Raw genomic sequence first — 23696 nt, 5'->3', positions numbered from 1 at the left:
CTGAAGGGTCATCTTAGTCTGCCACCGTAACTAGTTCGTGTCTGTACTATACAGATGCTGAGCTAAATCGATTTTCCTGGGAATTTGACTTTTTATTTCAAAGAAGCTTACTGTTTGGAACCACCCTATATAGCTAAAATTTAAGATCTAGAAAGAATCCTTATTGATCATCTGACTCACAGCTATAGAAACTGAGGCCCAGCAGAATGCAATTGTCAAGCCAGGCTCCAGGACTTACAGGATTTTCTTGGTAGGTTTTTTACCAACTTCCCTCTCCAGCAAAGAACCTAAAATGACTGATAATACCGAGTTGCTGTCTTTCTCCAGGGCTCAGCCTTCTTTAAATGGGCCTGCTTCTTCTTCTGATATTTCATCTGAGATGGAAAGTGAGATACGAAACCCAATTTTCCCTTTCACTTGGTCACATGCCCAGAAGCAGCAGCATTCAGTGGCCTGAGTAATGGCCCATGTCTGTGGCGTGGCATGAACCTGTGATATGGGGCTCTCCCGCCCTTGCCCTGGAGGGGCCTTCAGGGACAAGTGGCTCACCCATCTGTTATTGTCACAACATCCCCCAGAGGAAGGAGGGACAGGCTGTGAGCTTAGCTTGTTTATTTTATGAGGAAACAGGCACAGAAAAATGAATTTACAGAGTTTTGGGCAAAATCCCAAAGGAAAGAGGAGTGGGAAGAGCAGAGAGCAGATAAACAGCACAACGCATCCCGGGGCACGCCTGGTTCTTCCTTTTATTTAAATTTTGGTAGGTTCAGTGGCCACACCCACTTCAGGCTGGGTACTGGGAGACAACCTTCGGGGTTTTCTGGTAGCCAGTTACATTCTCCAAGAGGTGGTCATTACCAGCTAAAAGCTTTGAGGTGAACTCACATCCAGCCTCTGCAAAAGGAGCTTGGGAACCTGTGTTCCCTCTGGACAGTCTCCCAGACCCATTTGGTATCAGCCCCTCCCCGCCACTGCCCTGGGTCTGGTCAGCTGGGGAGAAGGGGGCAGGGAGGAGAGAAGGCCGGTGGGGCAGAGCCATTCATTCTGTGGCTTATTTTGTCATCAGCAGTTCCCATTGCTCCCGCTGATTGGGGGCCGCCTCTTCCTCGGGGAGGGTGTGGTTGCTGAGATACTGCTTCCCCCTCAGGGTGGCGCTGGGCACACCCAGCATAGCCTCTGGCAGGAAAGTGCTGGAATTACCTTCACCAAAAGCGCCATTGTAGAAGAAAAAGAACAACCTCCTCAATAATCATGCAAGTGGGCCAATCATTTTTACAATATGCATATTTGTTTTCTTGATATAAAAATAATATATATTCATGGTAGAACACTTAGAAAAACAGAAATCGAAAAGGAGAAAATAAAGTACAGTCACCTCTGATTCTACCATCCTGGTGCACATATGGTACAGCGCAGTGGGTGAAAACACAGGCTCTAGGATCCGAGACCCTGGGTTTGAATCTGGGCTCCCCTGAGAAACAGCTGTGTGCCTCGGATCGGTTATTTAACCTCTCTGAGTCTTTTTTCTTCCCCTTTAAAATGGGTGTAATGAAAGTACCTACTTCATGGGATTGTTGCAGGGATTACAAGATTGTAGTGATATGGAGCTCACAGGGCAGTGCAGGAATGTAGTGAGAGCTAAGTAAATACTTACTGCAGTTACTGATTTATAGCTATCATTTTGCTCTCAGCCAGGAGGACATTTTCAGAAGCAACCTTTGCTAGTTGCAAAGTAAACTCAGCCTGGAAACAATGCAGAGACTCCTTGCCCTAAAGTGGCTGTTATTATTGACTACAGGGACTCTTTTCGAAAGTGTATTTATAATAAATACCTGATTGATCCCAGGTAGCTGATGTTTACTTTGAGATGATTTACACTTCCCCAGTTAGTAACAACACTTTTTAGAAACGCATACCACTATTTAAGCAACTAACCCTGCCAAATTGCTAAAAATCAGTTACATTTCTTGTTCAAGTGAATTCACTTGAGTAAACCAATTTTACTGTATTTTATTGTGATAAGAACACTTATGAAATCTACCCTCTTTACACATTTTTAACTATCCATTACAAGCACAATGTGGCTATAGGCACAGTGTGGTCCCACAGATCTCTAGAACTTACTCATCTTGCGTAACTGAAATTTTATGCCGGTTGATTACCAAAGCCCCATTTCCTTCTCCCCACAGCCTCTGGCAGTCACAGTTCCCCTCTCTGATTTTGTGTGTTTGACTATTTTACATGTCTTATACAAGTGGAATTAGGTATATTTGTCCTTCTGTGATGGGCTTATTTCACTTAGCATGTTTTTTTCCTCAAGGGCCATCCATGTTGTTGCATATTGCAGAATTTCTTTTTTAAGGCTGAATAGTATTCCACTGGATGTGTACACCACATTTTCTCTATCCATTCATTCATTGATGGATGCTTTTGTTATTTCTACATCTTGGCTATTGCCATTAAGTGCCCATCAATGAATGAATGGATAAAGAAATTATGTCACTAATGCTGAAGTCAACATGGGTGTGCAGGTATCTCTTCAAAGTCCTGATTTCAGTTCTTTTGGACAAATACCCAAAGTGGGATTGCTGGATGATATGATAGTTCCATTTTTAATTTTTGGAGGAATAAACCAAATGTATTGAACACCTACTGTGTTCAGTAGTAATTCCAGGGCTTGTAGTGGTGAATATAATAAGGAGTGGAGTCTCTACCCTCAGAATTTCTGTCTTATAATCAGCAAATTTATATACCATTTCAGAGTATAAGTGCTACAAAGAAATTCATTAAAGCCATAAGACTCTATCCCCCAGGAACCTGATTTGATCGTGTGAGGCATCTGCAGTGGGCCTTTGGGTTACAGACACAGTGAAGACTTGGCCCTGCTCTCAGGCTGCGACAGACCCCATCAGGAGGAAAGAGGAAAGGCAGTTCTGTTCACTGGGTGGGGAAGGCCACCCAGAGGAGAGTGCCCCAGAGGGATGAGTGGCTGTAGATGGAGAAGAGGAAAGGGCATTCCAGGCAGAAAGAAAAGCCTGGGCAATGGTGTGGAGACAGGGAAGTACAGGATGCTACTGGGAAATAGCAAAGAGCCCAGTGTGGTTTGTGCAGTGGAGAGGGTGGGGCTTAGTAAGAGACTATGAGCAAAGGTTGAGAGTTGAGGCAGAGGCTGGTCATGGAGAATTTGTTCTGTAAACATTTATTTTAGAAGTAATCAGGGACACTCACAGTTTTGGAGATTATCTCTGAGTTCTAAGAAGGGGTGGAGATCATTTGAGGGCTGGATTGGTGAGGATGGAACCTGAATTGGTGAGGATGGAACAAGAAGGCACTCTTGGTGCCTGCCTCGGGCTGGCTGCTCACTGCACTGGGTGCTGGAGGGACACAAAGGTGAACATGAAGCCAGGAGAGCCTGGGGTTGCACAGACAGAGCCACACAGAAAGTGCTGGGGGCAGGGGTAGGAATGCCCACATGGAACTGGAGCTGCTAACTCTGGGAGGGGTGGGCAGGGCCTCGAAAAGAGGAGAGATTTGAGCAGAGTCTTAGGCAGCGTTCCATCACCACCACAGGCAAGTGGCCCTGCCCACCCCAGGAGTGGGAGGAGGGACATGGCAGGAGGGGCTCGGCTGCATTTCTGCCTGTGCTGCATTGCCTTGCATCCTTTCATTAACACACATCTATCTATCTTTCTTTCTTTCTTTCTTTCTTTCTTTTTCTTTCTTTCTTTCTTGCTTGCTTGCTTGCTTGCTTTTCTATTCTTTCTTTCTTTCTTTTTTTTTTTTTTTAATATAGACAGGGCCTCACTCGTCCAGGTTGGTCTCGAACTCCTGGGCTCAAGTGATCCTCTTGCCTTGGCCTCCCAAAGTACTGGGATTACAGGTCTGAGCCACCACGCCTGGCCACAGACACGCATCTTGTTTAAAACTCGTAATTAGAAACTTGGCTTTGAAAATAAATTTAAGCATTATTTTTATCTTTATATTAAATATAATATCTTTATATTAAAAATAGACTGCCAAATTTGACCTGAGCCAGGGAGCAACTGTTCTAACCCCTTATACCATTTCCTGGTGGTTCTTTCTGCGGCCAGGATGGAGGACCAGTTTCCACAGGGGCTGTGACGGGAAGCCCTTGATTAGGTAGAAGGGGCTCCTTCCTTCCTGCCCCCTCCCTCTGTTCCCAGAACATGGAGCCAGGAATGCCAATCTGGGATCTTCCGCAGGACAGATTCTTTCTCCTAGTTCCCCAAGCTGTGCAGCTTATGGGTCCTTTGGCAAAGAAAGAAGCTATATTTTGAAACAACAGGACTGATTACATTTCTTTTTTATTCCATACTAATACAGTTTTCACTGGAAGGTCTTAAAGAACTGAAATTTCTATTAATTGCATGAATAAGTGTTGAAAATATACTGAGCACTGTGGGATGGTTCTATGGTTATGTTGAGTCCTGCACCCACAACACACACTCGTACGTGCAAACACATACAGGTCCAGATCGGTCCGTGCCCCAGGCCGTGTTGCACTGTGCCTAGCTGAAACCAGTTCTCACAAACTCGGAGCATTCTCACTCCTGATCTGTCACCATGAGAGGCTCTCATCACTTTGGCCAGAAATCAGGATGCAGGTTAGCCGCTTCGAGTGGTTCTTAAGGCCGATTTCCTCTAAAGCTTTAAGACTTCTACTTTAGCTTCGTTCATCTCCATATACAGCCAGCTTAGGTATGTAGCCCCTTGATGAACAGATTTCAACTTCCTGGTCCATTCAGCAGTTTGTGGAGATGTGTATTTTTAAACAAGTTTAGCAGCCTTGGTTTTTTCTTTCTTTTCTTCCTATTTACTTTTGCTTTTTAAGTCAATTTTGTAGAAGTATAACATATGATTAAATGCACCTTTTTTTTTTTTTTTTTTTTTGAGATAGAGTCTCTCTCTGTCACCCAGGCTGGAGTACAGTGGTACAATCTCGGCTCACTGCAACCTTCACCTCCCGGGTTCAAGCGATTCTCCTGCTTCAGCCTCCCGAGTAGCTGGGATTACAGGTACCTGCCAAAAATTAGCCTGGCTAGTTTTTGTACTTTTAGTAGAGACAGGGTTTCACCAAGTTGGCCAGGCTGATCTCAAACTCCTGACCTCAGGCAGACCGCCCGCCCCAGCCTCCCAAAATGCTGGGATTACATGCATGAAAAATGCATCTATTTTATCTAATTGTACAGTTTGGTGAATTGGACACATTTGCATACTCATGTGACCATGGCCATCATCAAGTTATAGAAACTTTCCGTTACCCTGAGACGCTCCCTGTTTGTCCGTTCCACTCACCAGCTGGGCTCCCGTCACAGGCAGCCACTGCCTGCCTTCTGTCACTGTGGTTTAGCTTTGCCTGTTTTAAAATCTCATAGGAATGGAATCCCCCAGAAAGCACTCTATGGTGTCTGTCTTCTTTTACTCAGCATAATGTGTCTGAGATTCAGCCATGCAGTTCATTCAGCAGTTCATTCCTCTTCACGGCTGAGTGGTATTCCACTGAATAGTTGTGCCACAGTGTATCCATCTCATCCCGTTGAGGGACATGGACATTGGGATCACTTCCAGTTTGGGGCTTATAGAAGTGGGTCCCTCGGTGACTGTTCCAGCCATGTCCTGGACACTTCATAATTACTCACCAATCCATTTTTTACTTTTGTCTTTGAAGTGTCTTGTAAAATTCCAAGATGTTCAGTGTACTCTCAATGTCCAGACACATGTGTTCCAAAAGATTGTTTAAAGCCAGTATTGGGAATTTTGAACAGATTTTTTCACAGAAAACATTCAGTTCTCTCAGAAGCATTGACTCAGAAGCTGACCTTCTCCTAGTCAGCACTGTTCTGGGCTGTGACCAGCAGGTAAGAAGGCCTACCCTTATGGCTCACAGCCCAGCAGGGTTGTAGGACTCCTGTAGGAGCCCAGAAGAGCAGGGGCCACTTCTCAGAGGACACAGAGCTTGGTCTCAAAGGCTGAGTCCGAGTTGTTGTGTCTCTACCCAGCACTGAACACCAGGGGGATGCATCTATGAACTGAGCTGTCTGTAAGAACTGAACAATGCACGTCCAGACCAAATACAGTCCACTCAGAATTTTAAAAATACTATATAGGCCAGGCACGGTGGCTCACACCTGTAATCCCACCCCTTTGGGAGGCCAAGGCAGGAGGATCACCAAACCCAGGAGTTTGAGACCAGCCTGGGCAACATAGTGAGACCCATCTCTATAAAAAATTGTTTCAAAAGTTAGCCAGGCATGGTGACGCACACCTGTGATCCCAGCTACTTGGGAGGCTGAGGCAGGAGAATTGTTTAAGCCAGGGAAGTCAAGGCTGCAGTGAGCCATAATCACCCCACTGTGCTCCAGCCCACATGACAAAGTGAGACCCTGTCTTAAAACAAAGGTCAGGTGTGGTGGCTCACGCCTGTAATCCCAGCACTTTAGGAGGCCAAGGCGGGTGGATCACGAGGTCAGGAGATCAAGACCATCCTCGCCAACACGTCGAAACCCCGTCTCTACTAAAAATACAAAAATTTAGCCAGTCGTGGTGGCTGTGCCTGTAGTCCCAGCTACTCGGGAGGCTGAGGCAGGAGAATGGCGTGAACCCAGGAAGCAGAGCTTGTATTGAGCTGAGATTGTGCCACTGCACTCCAGGCTGGGCAACAGTGCATGACTCCGTCTCAAAAAAAAAAAAAAAAAAAAAAAAACCCACTATGCAGACCAAACAAAACAGCAGCTGAGCACCACATTCAGTCTGAGGCCTCTTGGTTTTCAACCTTGTTCTAAGTGATCGCTTCCTTCACAGGCCTAGTTAGCACAGTGTAGCTAACCTCTAGTGTTCCTGGGAACCTAACCACCCTCTAATAGAACCTTTGGAAACATTCGTTATTCTCATCCTTCTGGGTACAAACGTGTGCCCTGCTTTATTCCAGCCAGCATGGGTATGTACAGGACTTTCCTGAGCTGGAGAGTGTCTGTGATTAAAATCATAGATTCAATTGAGGAGCAAGCTGGAATCTTTAAGACCTGCTGGTAGAAAAGGAAGGCCACTGGGCTTCTGTGAGTCTGCTGCTCCGTTGACTGCAGATGAGCAGTGTTTTTGTTCCCTCGGTATCTTCTGTTATCTACTTCTGAGCACTGATGCTCTCACTTGTCTCAAGCATTGGTGCACTGTCGCCTTCACCCTAAATAATTTTATTTCCTTCTATAACCGCAGACTGTGCTTCTCCCACAAATATTTCTTGCATCCTCACTGTGTGCCAGGCACTGGATACAAAGATTTTTAGAATAACCAGTAGATAGCATTTTGGACCGCTTTCTAGGTGCCAAGGTGATTCTAAATGCTTCACTTATATTAACTCTGCAGCTCCTGAGGCCTGTGGATACTATTATCAGTCCTAGCATAGCCCTAAGACACTATTGTTACAGATGAGGGAATGAGGCACAGAGAGGTGAAGTAACTTGCCCAAGGTCACAGAACTAGTAAGTGATGGAGCCGGGAAGGTCCCAGGCAGTCTGGGTCCAAGGCCCACGTTGTCCACCACTATCTTATGTGACTGTGATGAAGACATGGTTCCTATGGTTAGAGAATATATAATCTAATGAGAGAGACCAGCCCATCCCTCTGATTTTAATACCCTGTGTCAAGTGGTGCCACAGGCAGCACAGGCAAGGGAACTCAGGATGGGGAGCAGTTGAGGAAACCAGAGTAACCACAGCTCACATTTGCTGAAAATTAACAAAGTCTCAACACCATGAAAGCATTTCTCATATAATCACTTAACAACCCGATCTTACAGGTGAAAAAAACTGGAGCTTAAAGGTACGTAATGTCTAACTTAATCAAAGTTGGCCCAGATATTTTGAAGAATGACTAGGATTTGGGCTGGATCTCTAGGCCCGGTGTAGACCATAGAGGAAGGGTTCACCAGGGCCAGGGCCCAGCATGGGCAAAAGCAGGGAGCTTGGGTGAGTTTTAAAATCCGTCTTCAAATAAGCATGTTCAATTCTGCGTTTCCTGGACCTGTGATGCACCACCTAAACATCTATTGGTAACTTTTTGGAATAAAAGGAAATAATACTCCTTTAAATGTATTTGATTTGTTTTGTTGCTTGCTAACCAACAGGAACATAAACCTATCTGTACAATTCCCCCACCCTGGTATCGAGTCTAGACAGTGATCCTCAAACTGCACCACGCATTGCAGTCATCTGGGGAGCTTCTAAGTGCAGATCGCCAGGCTCAGCCCCAGGGGTTCTGATTCAGTGGTTCTGGGGAGGGGCCTAGGAGTCTAAATTTTAGCAAAGCCCCTTATTTCATTCCAATACAGGAACAGGCTTTGAGGATCAGTGGTCACTAGGTCCTTCTGAATGACTGTTTTCCTTTAGCAGGCAGACTAAATGATATGTTGGGAGTTAGATCCGCTGGGATTTTTGGGTAGCTAGGTCTTTGGTGCCTGAGTCCTTCACGATGCAAGAATCAAGCAGACCTATTCAGCCTTAGGAGGAGGGAGACTCTGACACATGCTACACCACAGATGGATCTCGAGGACCTTGTGCTGAGTGGAAGAAGCCAGGCGCAAAAGGACACTTCCAGGAAGTACAAAAGGACACTTCCAGGAAGTACAAAAGGACACTTCCAGGAAGTACAAAAGGACACTTCCAGGAAGTCAGATTCATAAAGACAAAAAGTAGAATGGTGGTCGCCAGGGCTGGAGAGAGGAAGGGAGAATTCGTGCTTGATGGGTTCAGAGTTTCGGTTGGGGAAGGTGAAAGAGTTCTGGAGCTGGGTGGCGGTGATGGTTGTACAACAATGTGACTTATTTAATCCCACTGTGCAGTACACTTAACGTGCTTACAGTGGCAAAATCATCCTAACTTTGTAGGGGGAGGTGGTAAGCAGACCATCCTCTCCCAGCTTTGATCATTCCTTGCTCTCTTTTGGACACGGTGATTTCTACTCCTTTGATTGTGTTGCCTGACGTGTGACAGGCAGTCCTCTTACACCTGCTCGGGGACAGAACAAACACAGCTCTGCCTACCTGTACTTCTCGAACTGTATTAAGCTCTCATTGTTGCTTTAACACAAGAAAATATGGATATACACCTGTTCCTGCAGACATGAGTATTGGCATCACTTATAGTAAACTTAAATCTGGCAACTCTGTTCCTAATAACTTTTGATTTCACTATAGCATTGAAATGGAATATTTTTAAAAAATACTTAAATTAACTGTTAGGAACTCCAATTTAAGTTAAAGTTTAAACACAAGTGTTGCAATCAAAGCTAACCATTAACCCAGGCGGCCCTGAGAGGAAGAGAGACTGCATCTGCACGGCTGAGTTGGCACGAGCACGGCTGGGTTGGCGCGAGCACAGCTAGTGACAGCTGTGTTTCAGTTTGGGCGGCAGGTTTCTTGCGGAACTGACACTAAGAGGTATTCCGAAATCTTAAATGGGGGTGAGGGGAGGATTGTTTACCAACTGTGGTTCTTTCTTTCTTTGTGTGTGTGTGTGTGTGTGTGTGTGTGTGTGTGTGTGTGTGTGTGTGAGACAGGGTCCCACTCTGTCACCCAGGCTGGAGTACAGTGTGTATCCACGGCTCACTGCCTCAAACTCCTGGCCTCAAGTGGTCTTCCTGCCTCAGCCTCCCAAGGAGCTGAGCCCACATGCATACGCCACCACGCCCAGTTAATTTGTTTTTATTTTTTGTAGAGACAGGGTCTCACCGTATTGCCAGGTGGCTTCAAACTCCTAGCCTCAAACAATCCTCCCGCCTCTCCCTCCCAGAGTACTGGGATTACAGGCATTAGCCACCGCGCCCAGCCCTATCATCGCTTTCAATAGCAAACCAAAGAAGCTGATTCTAACTAATTTAAGTAGGAAAGAAAATGTTTTGGAGAAGTTTTCACAGGAGTAATGGGAAAGTTGGAGAACTAGGCTTAGAAAAGAAGAAGCCGCCACCACCGTGAATAAATTCTTATTTTCACTGTGTCTTCGTGTCATTTCCCTAAGGTTCAGCACTCCTCTCTGGTGGAAGGAGGTGAATGTCTAACTCTAGATCACATGCCTGTGCCCCAGCTTGCTAAGGAATGGGGCGAGGGACTCTCTGCCACACTTTCAGCCTCCACAGCCCGTAAAGGATCCCTCCCGACCCAACAGGAAGGGTATTCAGCAAAAGCAACTCACGTTCACTCCATGGGCACCCTGGGCACAGCATTTTCTTTGATTTGTTTCTGAACCTTCAGACACCCCAGCTGGTCACTAGGAAGACCACGTGGGTGAGTGGTCAGGTCAGCATGGTGAATCCATCATCTCTCCTGGAAAAGCAAGTCCCCATGCAGGTCCATCTGTGGGTGGCTCCAGAGCATCTTCCCGGCACCCAGCGAGCAGCCAGTTCATTCATCCTCTGAGGACCTACAGTCCTGTGGGCTAGGGCTGTCTGTGCACACGTTTGTCTCAAATGACGGTAGCACTTTGTGTTACCCTAGGGGGCAATTTGTTCTGGCCTTTCGGTACAGAACTCAGAGTGAAACCTTGACTCTAAATCTTTGCATACTATGTGTGACCCTGTCAGTAGGTGTTTGATTTTCCTCTGACCTAAACTGGCTGCTGACAGCAATGAAAATAAACTGGCCCACATTCCGAGAACGGCCTTTGTCTTCCTTATCCGCAAGGAGTCAGGGAGTGCGCAGTGAGACAGAACAGAGAAATGAAAAGCATGAACTGGAAGCATCCACGCGTGTGGCGGCATAGACACCACACTCCGAACAGCGGCCTCCTAGTCGGGGGAAGGACTCGCAGAGGGGTGCACGGGGGCTTCAGCATTACCGAGTGTCTTATTTTCTTTATGAAAAATAGACCTGAATCCAGTTTGCTTGTTCAGCTATTCCTCTAACACCTGTTCTTCAAATGCATGGAAACCTTAGTCCGCAGACCTCTTTATTTTCACCTAATACATTGTTCCCCTCAGATACTTCCTCCTCTGCCTTAGATCCACACCTTCTCCACCCCCACGGCCAACCAGGGTCTCACAATTGCTGTTGAGGTTTTTGTATTTGTGCTATAGTCTGTATCCATGGATGGTTGAGTATTTTGTATTTTAGCATTTTACGTGAATGTTACCATGCTGTACATATCCTTTTGAAACTAAGTTTTTACTCTTGTTATTTTCTGGAGATTTGCCTGTGTTGACAAGTGAAGATCTAGTCCCGTCTCACCACTGTATGGTATTTTGTTATCTGAAGAAACTAGATTTGGTTTTAAAACGTATCTGAAATAGCAAGCAAAGCAAAGTGTCAACATTTGTTAAAATTATGTGGCAGGTACATCAGCATTCATTATATGACTTATAGATGTTTATGTATGTTTGAAAGTTTTCAAAATCTAACAGAAGAGGGGAGACAACCCCTAGCATGGGGGTCGGGCAAGGTGACATCTCAGCACTAGCTGGGCTGGACTGAGACTCTGCTTCTGCAACTGGTGAGACTGAGATAAAAAGTCAACTTTGTGGGCTTGGCCTCCTCTTGTTTGCTTTTCGTGGGAATCTGCCTCCCTGGGGAAAGGCCCGAGAGCCTTGACCTTGGGCTGAAGAGTGTTTACGCAGCTGCATGATTTGTGGAGCTGGCCAGAATAGGCTGAACAGAATTTGCTGTGGGCCTGGCCATTTTAAAAAAAGAAATTGGCAAGAGACCATTTTACACAATGACTGTGAGATGTAATATTTTTAAAATATTTATAATATACCTGAGCTATAAATAGTCCAAAGATAAATAGTGGATCACAACACCTGCTGGGCCAACCTTTGACCTCCTCAGCACTCTACAAACTTGGGTTAATTGAAGGTGAAGGCTCTTCTGTTATGCCTACGGGATACCCCATGGGACGCAAGGTGGCCCCTGGTTCTCTTTCTTCTCTATCTGGGCTTTCAGAAAAGTGAGACTTTTGAGAAGTAGGATCTTTTGACCTGTGGCCTGTGTTTTTACAAAACCACTGATCGATTTTGCCATCAAGCAAAAGGTCTTTATTAGGTGAAGTAAAACACTCATGAGGACCAAATGAAATTGCAGATACGGAAGTCAGCAATTCCCAAAGTGACCATGAGCCCCATTCTATTTCCCCCTCCTCCTGTGGAAGGGCTCCCCAGGTCCTTCCCGCCCAGATTCATCCAGACCATGATTTTCAAGTCACCAGGCCTCCACTGCCTCCAGGTTGGAGACAGGGCTGTCTCCCTGGCAGCTGCTGGAGGGCGAGACTGTTCCTGAGCCATCCCGGGAAACATGTCTCCTGCAGCAGTGGCCACACTGATGTGTCCTTCTCTCCACCCAGGCTATGACTTCTGCCAGGTCCTGCAGTGGTTTGCTGAGAGGGTGGACAGGATCATCCTGCTCTTTGACGCTCACAAGCTGGACATCTCAGATGAATTCTCAGAGGCCATCAAGGCCTTCCGAGGCCAGGACGACAAGATCCGTGTAGTGCTGAACAAGGCCGACCAAGTGGACACGCAGCAGCTGATGCGGGTCTATGGGGCCCTCATGTGGTCCCTGGGCAAGGTCATCAACACGCCAGAGGTGCTGCGCGTCTACATTGGCTCCTTCTGGGCGCAGCCCCTGCAGAACACAGACAACCGCCGACTCTTCGAGGCCGAGGCCCAGGACCTCTTCAGAGACATCCAGAGCCTCCCCCAGAAGGCAGCGGTGCGCAAACTCAATGACCTCATCAAGCGAGCGAGGCTGGCCAAGGTAAGCCAGGAGACGCCCTGCACAGAGGCCAGGGGCTAGGATTCTGCTCTCTCCTCTCCAGTGGCAAGGTGGGTGGGAGGAGGCTCCGTTCCAGAAGGCTTAAGGAATGAACACGCTCTAGGTTAAGAATACAGCCTCAAGGTCAGGTGGCCCTGCCGACACCCTGGCTCCTGGCTCTGCGCTCCTGGGCAGATGACTAACGCTGTTCTCCGATCTGTACCATGGAGCTAATAAGAGCACTTCACAAGGCGCTTATAAGGACTTGGGGTGACAGTTTGTCAGTGTGGCAGAGCACTTGGCATAGTGCCTGGTGCACAGGGAGGGAGTCAGTCAGTGCACCCGCTACATGGTAGCTGTTAGGATGTCAGGACGATAGGAATATAACCAGCCAAACCTGAGAGAGGTGGCACTGGTGAGACCAATGGGATGCTGAGAGGCCACTGCTAGTCCCCATGCACCAAAGGCCAGTGTTACCACCTGGATCCAGGGGAGCCCTGGGGAGAAGGTTGGCTCAGCCTTACCCTTGGAGTGTGCTGGTTTTGGGTCACAGCCCATCCTCATTCTGGGCTGCGGGCTGTGAGCCTGCATGCCTGGGCTCCTGGCTCCCCTGCCTCATAGCTGAGCCTTTCAGCAGCCCCGGGAGTGTGTGCCCAATGGGGCAGTGAGAGGCGACCTGCTGACATCCCTCAAGTGGCAGAGTCAAGTCATGTCTCCAAAGAGAGAAAAGCATATCCCTCCTTCAAGAGAAAATATAGAGGAAAAATACGGCTCTTTAAAAAATATGTGCATGTTCCATAAAATCATTGTCCTCTAATGCTGGAAGTGCCCTTAGAGTTTTTGTTTTTTTTTTTGAGACAGAGTCTCGCTCTGTCGCCCAGGCTGGAGTGTAGTGGCACGACCTCGGCTCACTGCAACCTCTGCCTCCCGGGTTCACGGCATTCTCCTGCCTCAGCCTCCCGAGTAGCTGGGACTACAGGTGCCCGCCACCTTGCCCAGCTAATTTTTTGTATTTTTAGTAGAGACGGGGTTTCACCGTGTTAGCCAGGATGGTCTCGATCTCTTGACCTCATGATCCATCCACCTCGGCCTCCCAAAGTGCTGGGATTACAGGTGTGACCACCGCGCTCAGTTAGTCCTAGTGAAGCTCAAACCTGGCTGATCATCAGAAGCAACATACATTCCCAGGCCCTGCCCCAGAGCTTCGGATGTAGGGGTGTGGGTGCACACGGCCATGTGTGCATATGCATGTATGTAAACGTGTGTGTGTGTGTGGAAAGCTCCCTAGGTGATTGGCTATGTGCCAGTCGTGGTGCGGACACTGCCACGAGTGCTCTGGGGAGGGTGACTACATGCCTGGCCAGGAGGCAGGGAGGGCTTCCCTGATGGTGACAACCGAGATGGGGACAAGCCTTCCTCCTCCTCGCTGCTCATTAGCAGCCTGTCCTCGTGCTGCTGTGCTCACAGGGCAGCCTCTCGCCTGGGTGAAAACAAACACCTCCCTGGCTGCTGCTGCCCCTCACATAGGACCTCGATGTCCTGTGTCCCTCTCTGTCACCTGTGTCACAGTGCGTGTGCACGCATTCCTCCCATATGGCTCAGCTAACCTGCAGCGGCGTGGTGCTTGTGTGAGTCACCCTTCTTTATCCATTCTTCCTGGTCCAAGTGGCTTCCTTTCCAGAACTACAAGCCATTTGTGTTCCAGTTCTGCAAGGCAGTTGTGCTAACTAGTTTGTAAATCCACTTACGTGCAGTTCTCCTGAAATGATTTCTCCCTCACCCTTGTCCTGGACCTGATGCTTGGTAGCAGGAAGACTGTTTTTCTGCTCAGTGATCCCTTGGTTTGTGGTGTTTCCTTTCTCCAGCAGGTACAACTGAACAACCTTCGGGGTATGTGACACCCCACATTATTTTATAACCAAAGTTGGTGACTCATGTCATAGGCTTTGCAGATTTTGAGATTTTTTTGAACTATTTTTAAATGCTCATGTACGTTCCTCATTTACCAGTTATTGCTGAGGACCCAGTGACTGGAGATGCTGCTGTATTCAGTCATATAAATAGGTAAGGAGGCCAGGCACAGTGGCTCACACCTGTAATCCCAGCACTTCAGGAGGCCGAGGCAGGCGGATCACAAAGTCAGGAGTTCAAGGCCAGCCTGGCCAAATAGTGAAACCCCATCTCTAGTAAAAATACCAAAATTAGCCAGGCATGGTGGCAGACACCTGTAGTCCCAGCTACTCAGGAGGCTGAGGCAGGAGAATCACTTGAACCCTGGAGGTGGAGGTTGCAGTGAGCCAAGATTGCACCACTGCACTCTAGCCTAGGTGACAGAACGAGATTCTGTCTCAAATAAATAAATAAATAAGGAGCAGAAAGCTCTCTGGAAATACTAGGCACCTTAACCTATAGAGCTTCCCTGCCATCCTTGAGCCTTGGGCCCTCTGAACGGGCCAGCGTGGCCTGGGTTTGGAGAGGCATAGAACACTGCTCTGTATTCTGACACCGTGAATAATGAAAACCCTTGTGTGGATGTGGGGAGTGGGGGACGGTCAAACTTGCTGAGCTTACTTGTAGGAAAAAGGCTTGTGGTTTTTTTTCCTCCTAAGAATAGTATCTGGCTTGTTCCTTTTCACAAAGGAAAATGTTTGAAGTATGGGTATTTGCAGCCAGAGCTTCTCAGTGCCAGTCGCTCGTGGGCAGTGCCATGCTGAAGAGCGAGGACAGGAAGCGGGCTCACCCGGAGGAGAAGTCGGACTCAGCACGGTGGCCTTGGCCGCTAACTCATGACATTGACCTCATACCACCTGCAGTTTCATGTTCCACCACTGAACTTGCTTCTGCTTAAATGGACAGAGACTTACCTGAGTTTTTCTTTTCGGAGTGTTTATATTTCCCAAAAGTGTTTTATTTTGGTTTATGAACCTTTCTCTTGATCCAGTTTTCCTTTTTCACACCAACAGTGCTCCAAAGCTCTGTAGTCTGCATTACGTATGTTATTTTGTTTGATCCTGTTGACAGCTACACAGTTGGGCACTTTTGTCCTCATTTCCCACCTGAGGGAACCGAAGCTCAGAAAGCTGAAGTCATGTCCCCAAGGCTTCACAGCCTGTAAGCTGCAAAGTATACATTCAAACCTTGGTCAGTGTGACGCCTCAGTCCAGAAAGCAGTCACCTGAAATTGGGAGTGAATGGCAGCTGCAGTACCTCCTCACTTGTGTCCTTGTTTTCTGCACTGATCTGTTATTCTGTTTATTCTGTAAAAGTCTCCATTCACAGCAACCCTGCAAAGTTTAGGTTTATCAAGCTGACACTTTGAAAACATGCAAAGGGTAAGTTTTCAGATGTCAGCTAAGAGGTGTCAAGTCTGAGTTGGGTTGTGGAGTATGTTTATTTATAGAACACCATAATGAACCAGGATTCATGGCCCATCCAGATAAAGCAACTGCGTCATCATTTTAATCAAACTCCAAGTGTCATAAAGGTGACATTTTAATCATGTGAAAAGTAGATATTCTTCCCAAAGAGCTCTTGAAGTTTATTTCCCTGCTTTTTCTGTTTATATATTTTTTCACAACTCTGTATTTAAGGAACAGGAAACCTTTAGAGTGGGTTTTTGGTTAGCCTCAAAGATCACTTCTTACAATCTCAGTAGACATCCTTCTTGGAAGATGGCTCACACTCTGAGATGCCAATCAGGGTTCATTTCATGATTCTTTAAAGGAATCTATTTTGCGAAAGCCCAAAAAAAAGGGTTTGGAAAATATCGTTTACTTCTATTCAGCTATAACTAAAATAGCCAAATTTAAAAAATTAGACTCGTACAAATCCCAGACAGTGCAAGTACACTGTCAGACCCCACCCTTTAGAAACATATTGCCCAAGAATAGGAAAGGCTGTCACCCATTTGGAGATCTTTGCTCAACAAAAATGAGGCAACATTTGAGGAAGAAACAAGTAAAACTGAGAAAGAAGAGGAGAGCTCAGTGATTCTCAAGGTTCACTATAGTTCTGTGGAATTTAGCTTATTCTTTCAAACAGACTCTTCTCAGTCACATGTGATGTGCAGAGCCTGGCTTTCCTGTCTGTTTGCACTGTCAAATTCCTTCTATAGGCCAGGCACTGTGGCTCACGCCTGTAATCCCAACACTTCGGGAGACTGAGGCGGGTGGATCACTTGAGGTCAGGAGTTCGAGACCAGCCTGGCTAACATGGTGAAACCCCATCTATACTAAAAATACAAAAATTAGCTGGGCGTGGTGGTGGGTGCCTTTAATCCCAGCTACTCAGGAGGCTGAGGCAGGAGAATCGCTTGAACTCAGGAGTCGGAGGTTGCAGTCAAACAGGATCATGCCACTGCACTTCAGCCTGGGTGACAAAGCAAGACTCCATCTCAAAAAAAAAACCTCCTATAAAGAAATGACACATTTTTTGTGCACCAAATGGATTCAGGCTAAAGTGTGTGAGAATCATGATATGGTGGATCATGAAGATCGTGGTATTGCCTAGTCCTTGGCAGGGCTCTAAAAATAACTCGGTCAGCAGCCCTGAGCTCCTGTGGACATGTGTGTGTCAGTGCTTGAGCCTATAAATGGAAGCCTGTCTCTTTGAAGGTTGACCTCAGACGACTGTGTGGCCCCCTCCAGTCCCCTTTAATGCTGCTCAGAATTACTCATGCCATTGGAGCCAGTTTGATCTGAGCAGAATAACAAACCCTTGCTCAAGTGGGAACACGTCAGCCGCGTTTCTCTGCCTCTCACAGTCTCACACTCTTGTTACCTCATGGGTTCATCTTTTGGGTCTCGGGCTTATTAACTGAATTTTTTATATTATCATAAACCCACTTGATAAACGTGCTGATACCCTGGCTTTAAATACTCTATGCAGGTTTCCAGAGCTGGGCTTCCAAAGCCGCAGGTCTCCGGCAGGTCGTGTTAAGTTTGCGGATGAGCGTGGCACAGGCGTCACCATGCCTTCCCAGCCCACCTTCCCCTACCTACTGCCTGATCCTCACATTCCATGAAGCTTTTCATTCCAGCACTGGTCACTGCCAGCATCCAGCACTCGCTGAACTTACCCTCCAAGCCCAGAGTAGATGTGGCCAGTATCACTCTTTAGTATGTGTGTCTCAGTCTTGGAGACACACACACACACACACATCATTGGACGCAATTAATGAGACCTATGTCAGAGAGAAAGTGTGAACTACATATGCATTCATATACATTTAAAGGGGAGGACATTCCTTTCTGCTCATTGAGTTATTAGTCGAGAGAAAACCCATGTTGTCATTCTGATCCATTTGATTCCCCCAGTCATCCCCATTAGATGCCTTGGGCTTCTGCAACTTTACACAGGGCAAAGGATGACTTGAACAAGATACGAATGTTCAGAAGCCCCCAGGGGTCAATGTAAATTAAACACTTGGAACCCAAATTCATTATATTACTATTTAAATAGAGAGAGTTTATTAATTATTTGGTAAGGAGTAACCAGCCAGGAGCCCTCGCGCGCATTTCTGCACCTCCAGCTGTGGGTCTTTGGCCATTAGTTGATAACAAGTCGCATTTGCTCCTCCTCTTTCTAGTGAGCAGAGTGCATTCAAATACATGACCTCTTCTATTCTCATAATAACGCTGTGAGCTGAATGTTGCTGTCATGTCTAATTTGTGGATAAGCACGCTGAGGCGGAGATCCCACGCCTGGCCCCAAGTTGCTCAGTGGGTAGGCAGTGGTCACGGGGCCTGAGCCTCATCTTGCAGCGCTAGGTCTAGTCCCCCTCTTCTCTTTCCTACTCCTCCTCTTCCCAATTAGTTTTATCTCATTATAAAGGTCAAAAGACCCGTGTGTTTCCATCTCCTTCCCCAGGGACAACTACCAGGTCTGGCCCTCGGTCTGGCATGTATTTGGACACCTTTGACACATAAGTGCAGGAGTGAACTCTGGAGGCTGACTGTGAATTTTAGCCATTCAGGCTGTCCCGTCTGTTTACCAGACGACTTTAAAAAATGACAGGGTTCCATCCATCCCGCCAGCAGCTCTCAGTCTTCACCCGCATTCCCACGTGGTGTCCTGACGTTTGTGTGCCATCATTGTGTCCGTGTTTGATGTGTGGGGAAAGGGAGAATAAGGGACCCTTCCAAAGCCTCTCAGTGAATTAGACATGATCAGAAGTCAAACCTCAGATCAAAGGTTTCCAAACTCATTCTATGGGACACAGTTCATTTTGAATTCCAGATTTTGAACAACTTCAGTAAGATTATGAATGCGTACGCACAGGGAGTCATTAATTCTTTCAGGACAGGACTGAGGCACTTGGATGCTAGTGCCAGCTCCACATCTGCCAACTAGCTGTGTGACCTTGAGTGAGTCACATGGATGTCCTGGAACCAGGAGTTAAATTAGATATCGGGGGTCACTTCCAGATTCAGTACTCCATGATGCTAAGAATTATAATTCACCTTGTGACTTGATGAATTTATTTATTTATTTATTTATTTATTTATTTAGAGACGGAGTCTTGCTCTGTTGCCCAGGCTGGAGTACAGTGGGGCAATCTCAGCTCACTGTGACCTCCACCTCCCGGGTTCAAGCGATTCTCCTGCCTCAGCCTCCCGAGTAGCTGAAACTACAGGAGCACACCACCACACCCAGCTGATTTTTGTATTTTTAGTAGAGATGGGGTTTCACCATGTTGGTCAGGCTGATCTCGAACTCCTGACCTCAAGTGACCCACCTGCCTCAGCCTCCCAAAGTGCTGGGATTAGTGGCATGAGCCACCGCGCCCGGCCAACTTGATGAACTTCTGAAAGCAGGTCCGTGCACAGAAGCTGGCCCTGGGTTATTATCTAGGATGCACCAGGAAGGGCAGGAGGCAGGTGGATGTGCAGAGGCAGCATAACAGGAGACTTCCACTAAACAGGCTAATGGAACTTCCCAGAAGTGGAGGCTGGGGCCGAGAGCAGCCACAGTGTGAGCAGGTCACCTAAGGGTCATGACTCAGGTGGCACCAAGCTGGTGGAAGGAGGAGGAAGTTGAGACCTGGCACGAGATCAGCCCCAGGTTTGTCAGGGCGCTGGAGGCCTAGTGTTGGGGCAGCCTCGGTCATCAGCCAGCAAACACCACGAGGCCTGAGACGGAGCAGGTGCCACTCAGTGGGTGGAGGGTGTGGCAGGTGTGCATCAGATGAGTTCAGTGCAGGTAAAGCGGGCCCTGGGCACCAGGGAGTGTTCAGGAACAGTGTGCCCAACCTTGGGGGCGGAAGACAGGGACTGGGCGAGGAGTCAGATGAGTGGGAACTAAGCCCTCCCTGAGCTGGGGGCCTGGCGGCTCAGAGGTACCTTACTAGTAGGTGGTGAGGGGTCTTGGGAAGCCCTGCAGGGGCCTAGGCAGCTGCTCCAGGGCAGGGTGGGACCCCAGGGCAGGGAAGGGGGGTGTCTCAATAAGAAGCCCTTGTGTTTGGGAGACTGAGCAGCTGTGGGGGCCTCCTGCTTCCCTTGGGGGGCTCCAGGGTGGGGTGAGCCTGAGCACAGAAGAGAGAGTATACATAGGTATACATATACATAGGCTCAGTCCAGAGTTCCTTGCACCAAGGAAATGATGCAAGGACAGCTGGTGAGCAGCTGGGTTCTCCCTGACGGAACGTGGCAGCCCCTCCAGTTCGAGGGTGCTCCCCCAGCCCTGGCCCTCCCCAGCCCACCCTCACCAAGCCAGGCATCCACTGCCAGAGGCAAAGGAATTGGTAGCTTACCACTTGCTCATCACAGCCTCAGGAGTGCGGTTAAAGCCCAGGGTTCTAAATAACGGATCCCAAACTTTGGGTTTCTCTAGTTATCTCTTAAGAATCTTGTAAATCATTTCAGTTGTCTTCATTTGAAAAATAAGTACATAAACAAGTTTGTTGGTGACAGAAAGGTTTAGCGTTCTCTCTCCAAGTCCATCCTCTCAGCGGTAGCCAGGCTGCACAGTGTCTGCTTCTGTTAAACGACCCTTGTGCAGATGGGAAGTTGGCATTATCTGACCTCAGCATGTCAGACCTTGCATTAGGTACTTAGGTTAGCGTCTGAATCCTCGCAAAAGGTTTTTGGCTGTGTCCAGCATGTGTCCACACACAGGCCCTCAGCTGAGCTACAAAATGTATCTGCTTACCCCCTTTATTTAATTTCAACTTCCACAAGATTATAGTAGAAGCCTGTTTTCTTCAATAGGATTTTCCACTGCTACATAGTCATTTTCTTTTTTGTAATCACCGCTCTGTTTTTCATCCTTTCTTATTTTAGTTACTTACTTGACTTCACAATTACTCTGGAATTCAAGATATACAAAGAGGCCGGGCACAGTGGCTCATGCCTATAATCCCAGCACTTTGGGAGGCCAAGGTGGGTGGATCACCTGAGGTCAGGAGTTCAAGACCAACCTGGCCAACATGGTGAAACCCCATCTCTACTAAAAATACAAAAATTAGCCAGGCGTGATGGCTCACACCTATAATCCCAGCTGCTTGGGAGGCTGAAGCAGGAAAATCGCTTGAACCAGGAGGTGAAGGTTGCAGTGAACCAAGATCGTGCCGTTCCACTCCAGCCTGGGCAACAGAGCGAGATTCCATCCAAAAAAAACAGATATACAAAGAGAACTTTTGTAGTGAACGTTTCTTAATATCCTGAAGTTGGAAATCAGTAGAAGAGTGGAAATGTTAAGGCCAGATTCTCTCCCCTCCAATGACAGACCCCAGGCCCCAGTGATCAAGGTTTCTGGGCTCCTCTCCCAGAGGGATCTTCTGCCATCCAGCCTGATCCCAGGCAGCTGGTCTTGTGCAGAATGACTTTCGTTCCGCCTGTAGAGATCTCAGAGTCTAAACCTCCCACAACAGGGGGGTTATGGGAGTTCTCATCTCATTGTTCCCTGGGCACAGATTTCCATGTTGATCAGCCATTGACACCAGCCTCCAGTTTCATTTCCTGGTGCTCCCAGGCACCAGCCTGGTGAAACTTTCTCCTGAGTATTCTGGTTAATTGCCAGAACTAAGAGCTCTCCCACCCAGGCCCTACCCATAGCACTCACTCCCTACAGGCACGAGAATTGCCACTCAGAGGCACAACAGAACAGTAGCCATAGAATTTCCCCAAGTCTGGCCACATTCCAGCCACCCGTGGACAGCTGCACTCCCCCTGTACCCTCCCCTCCTCCTGTGCTTGGGACCTGGTCTGTGTGGGTACCTGCTATGTGTTATGGTGGAGTTAAGATGCGATCTTGTTTGTTCCTTCTCTGGTGCAATTCTAAATGACACTTCCCTGCCTGATCTGTACCCCTCCAGGTGCATGCCTACATCATCAGCTACCTGAAGAAGGAGATGCCAAGTGTATTTGGAAAGGAAAACAAGAAGAGAGAGCTTATCAGCAGGCTACCGGAAATCTACATTCAGCTACAGCGAGAATACCAGATTTCTGCAGGGGACTTCCCCGAGGTCAAGGCTATGCAGGTACTGGGAGCCCCTCACAATGTCATGGGCAAGACAGTGGAAATGCAGTGCCACATTGTCTGACTGTTTGCTGGAGACACATGAGGGTCTCATGGTTTAGGATCAAGGAGAATGCGTCTTCCTAATGGTGATCCGTGATAATAGGCTATGAATAAAGCAGAAACTGCCTGTCTTCCGAAATGAGTAAACAAAGGAGACACATGGCCAAAGGCAAATGAAGCTCCCATGAGAAAGTCAGGTGAGCAGCCCTCTTAGACTGTGTCCAGGGAGGCTGGTTGGTGTTGCAGTGACATTGCTTTTTGGAATCCCAGAACCTTGAGGGAATCAGAGCTGGGAGTGGCCTTGAAGGTCACCTTGGGCGGCCTCCTCCAGCCCCACCTGGACCTGCCCCACGCTGTGGGATTATGTGCTCAGGCAGCCTTGCTGCTACGGGCTCAAGGGCTCCAGCAGGGGCTGTGGGGCTCTGCGGACGCTGCTGGACTGTGTGGGCACAGGGAGGACTGTGCTTAAAGGCTGGCGCTGGGCAGCCGTTGGCCCGCTGTCAAGGCCTCTCTTGAGTTGTGGCCGGCCGGCTCCAGCCAGGCAATAATGGGTGCTGCATTCAGCCACCCCGGCCTGACCGGCATATCTACCTCTCTGCACTGCTGTTAGATGAGTGTGTCCTCACAAGCGAGGCCACCCGTCTGGTGTCTGGGCTGACAGTCCTCACACAGCCAGGCTGGCTGTCTTCTTATCTGGTGCAGGGACCCCTCTGCCCTGGAGGCCACAGTCCTCTCTGTAAAGCAGGAGCCACAAACTCAGATGCCTGCAGCCACTACCCAATAACGCCAACAGTGGAGCAGGCCAGGCGAAAGAGAAACTGTCACCCTTGCTTCCTGAAGTTGTTACAGTGCCTCGCCGTGGGGAGATGCTGCTCTTGAGCCCTGGGGTTCTGCAGATTCCTCCCTTGCCAGGCCTCTCCTGATGGTTCTCTGTGAGCCTAATAACGTAGAGAGCAGACTCTGGGACCAGAGCTACTCATGACAAAGCTAGCCTGGGATGGCCAGGTCAGAAGACACCCAGGGTCCTCTGAGCTAGGGGAAGGCAACAAGGAAAGCATGATCTCAGGAGCAGCCATGACCCACTGAGATGGAGGGTACAAGGAGGGCCAAGCCTTTGCTGAGAATCACCTGGAGTCAGGTGTATGCCCTGTACCTTAGCACTACTGAAGGTGGGTGAGCAAGCAAGTGCAGGATCCAGCCGGCCACTCCAAGTGCTGACATAGGAGCAGGCTCTGTGCAGGGTCTGCAGCCAGACCAGGTGTGTCACCCCAAGGGGAATGTGGCAGTGCCCAGGCAGGGATGCCTGCAACCCCAAAGCCCCAGAGGGGGTGTTACAGTATGCTAATTAGCTCTTTTAGTTCTGCATAATGTTAGCAGCTCAGTCACCCTCTTGCCCTGCTGTGGCCCATGGCTCTGGACCAGC

At 48.1% G+C, this 23696-nt stretch overlaps 1 protein-coding gene across 1 annotated transcript in view; it reads left to right on the top strand.

Annotated features, from left to right (window-relative positions):
- Positions 1-23696, top strand: part of EHD4 (EH domain containing 4) — a 74443-nt gene that overhangs the window by 44557 nt on the left and 6190 nt on the right. Inside the window, exons 4-5 of the mRNA XM_010369068.2 lie at positions 12345-12757; positions 22068-22232. Coding sequence (XP_010367370.1) covers positions 12345-12757; positions 22068-22232 — 578 coding nt within the window. The remainder of the gene's footprint in view (positions 1-12344; positions 12758-22067; positions 22233-23696) is intronic.

Source organism: Rhinopithecus roxellana, chromosome 17 (assembly GCF_007565055.1).
Source record: "Rhinopithecus roxellana isolate Shanxi Qingling chromosome 17, ASM756505v1, whole genome shotgun sequence".
NCBI lineage: Eukaryota > Metazoa > Chordata > Mammalia > Primates > Cercopithecidae > Rhinopithecus > Rhinopithecus roxellana.
Note: the sequence above shows the minus strand (reverse complement) of the source record. Positions and strands in the feature narration are given on the sequence as shown.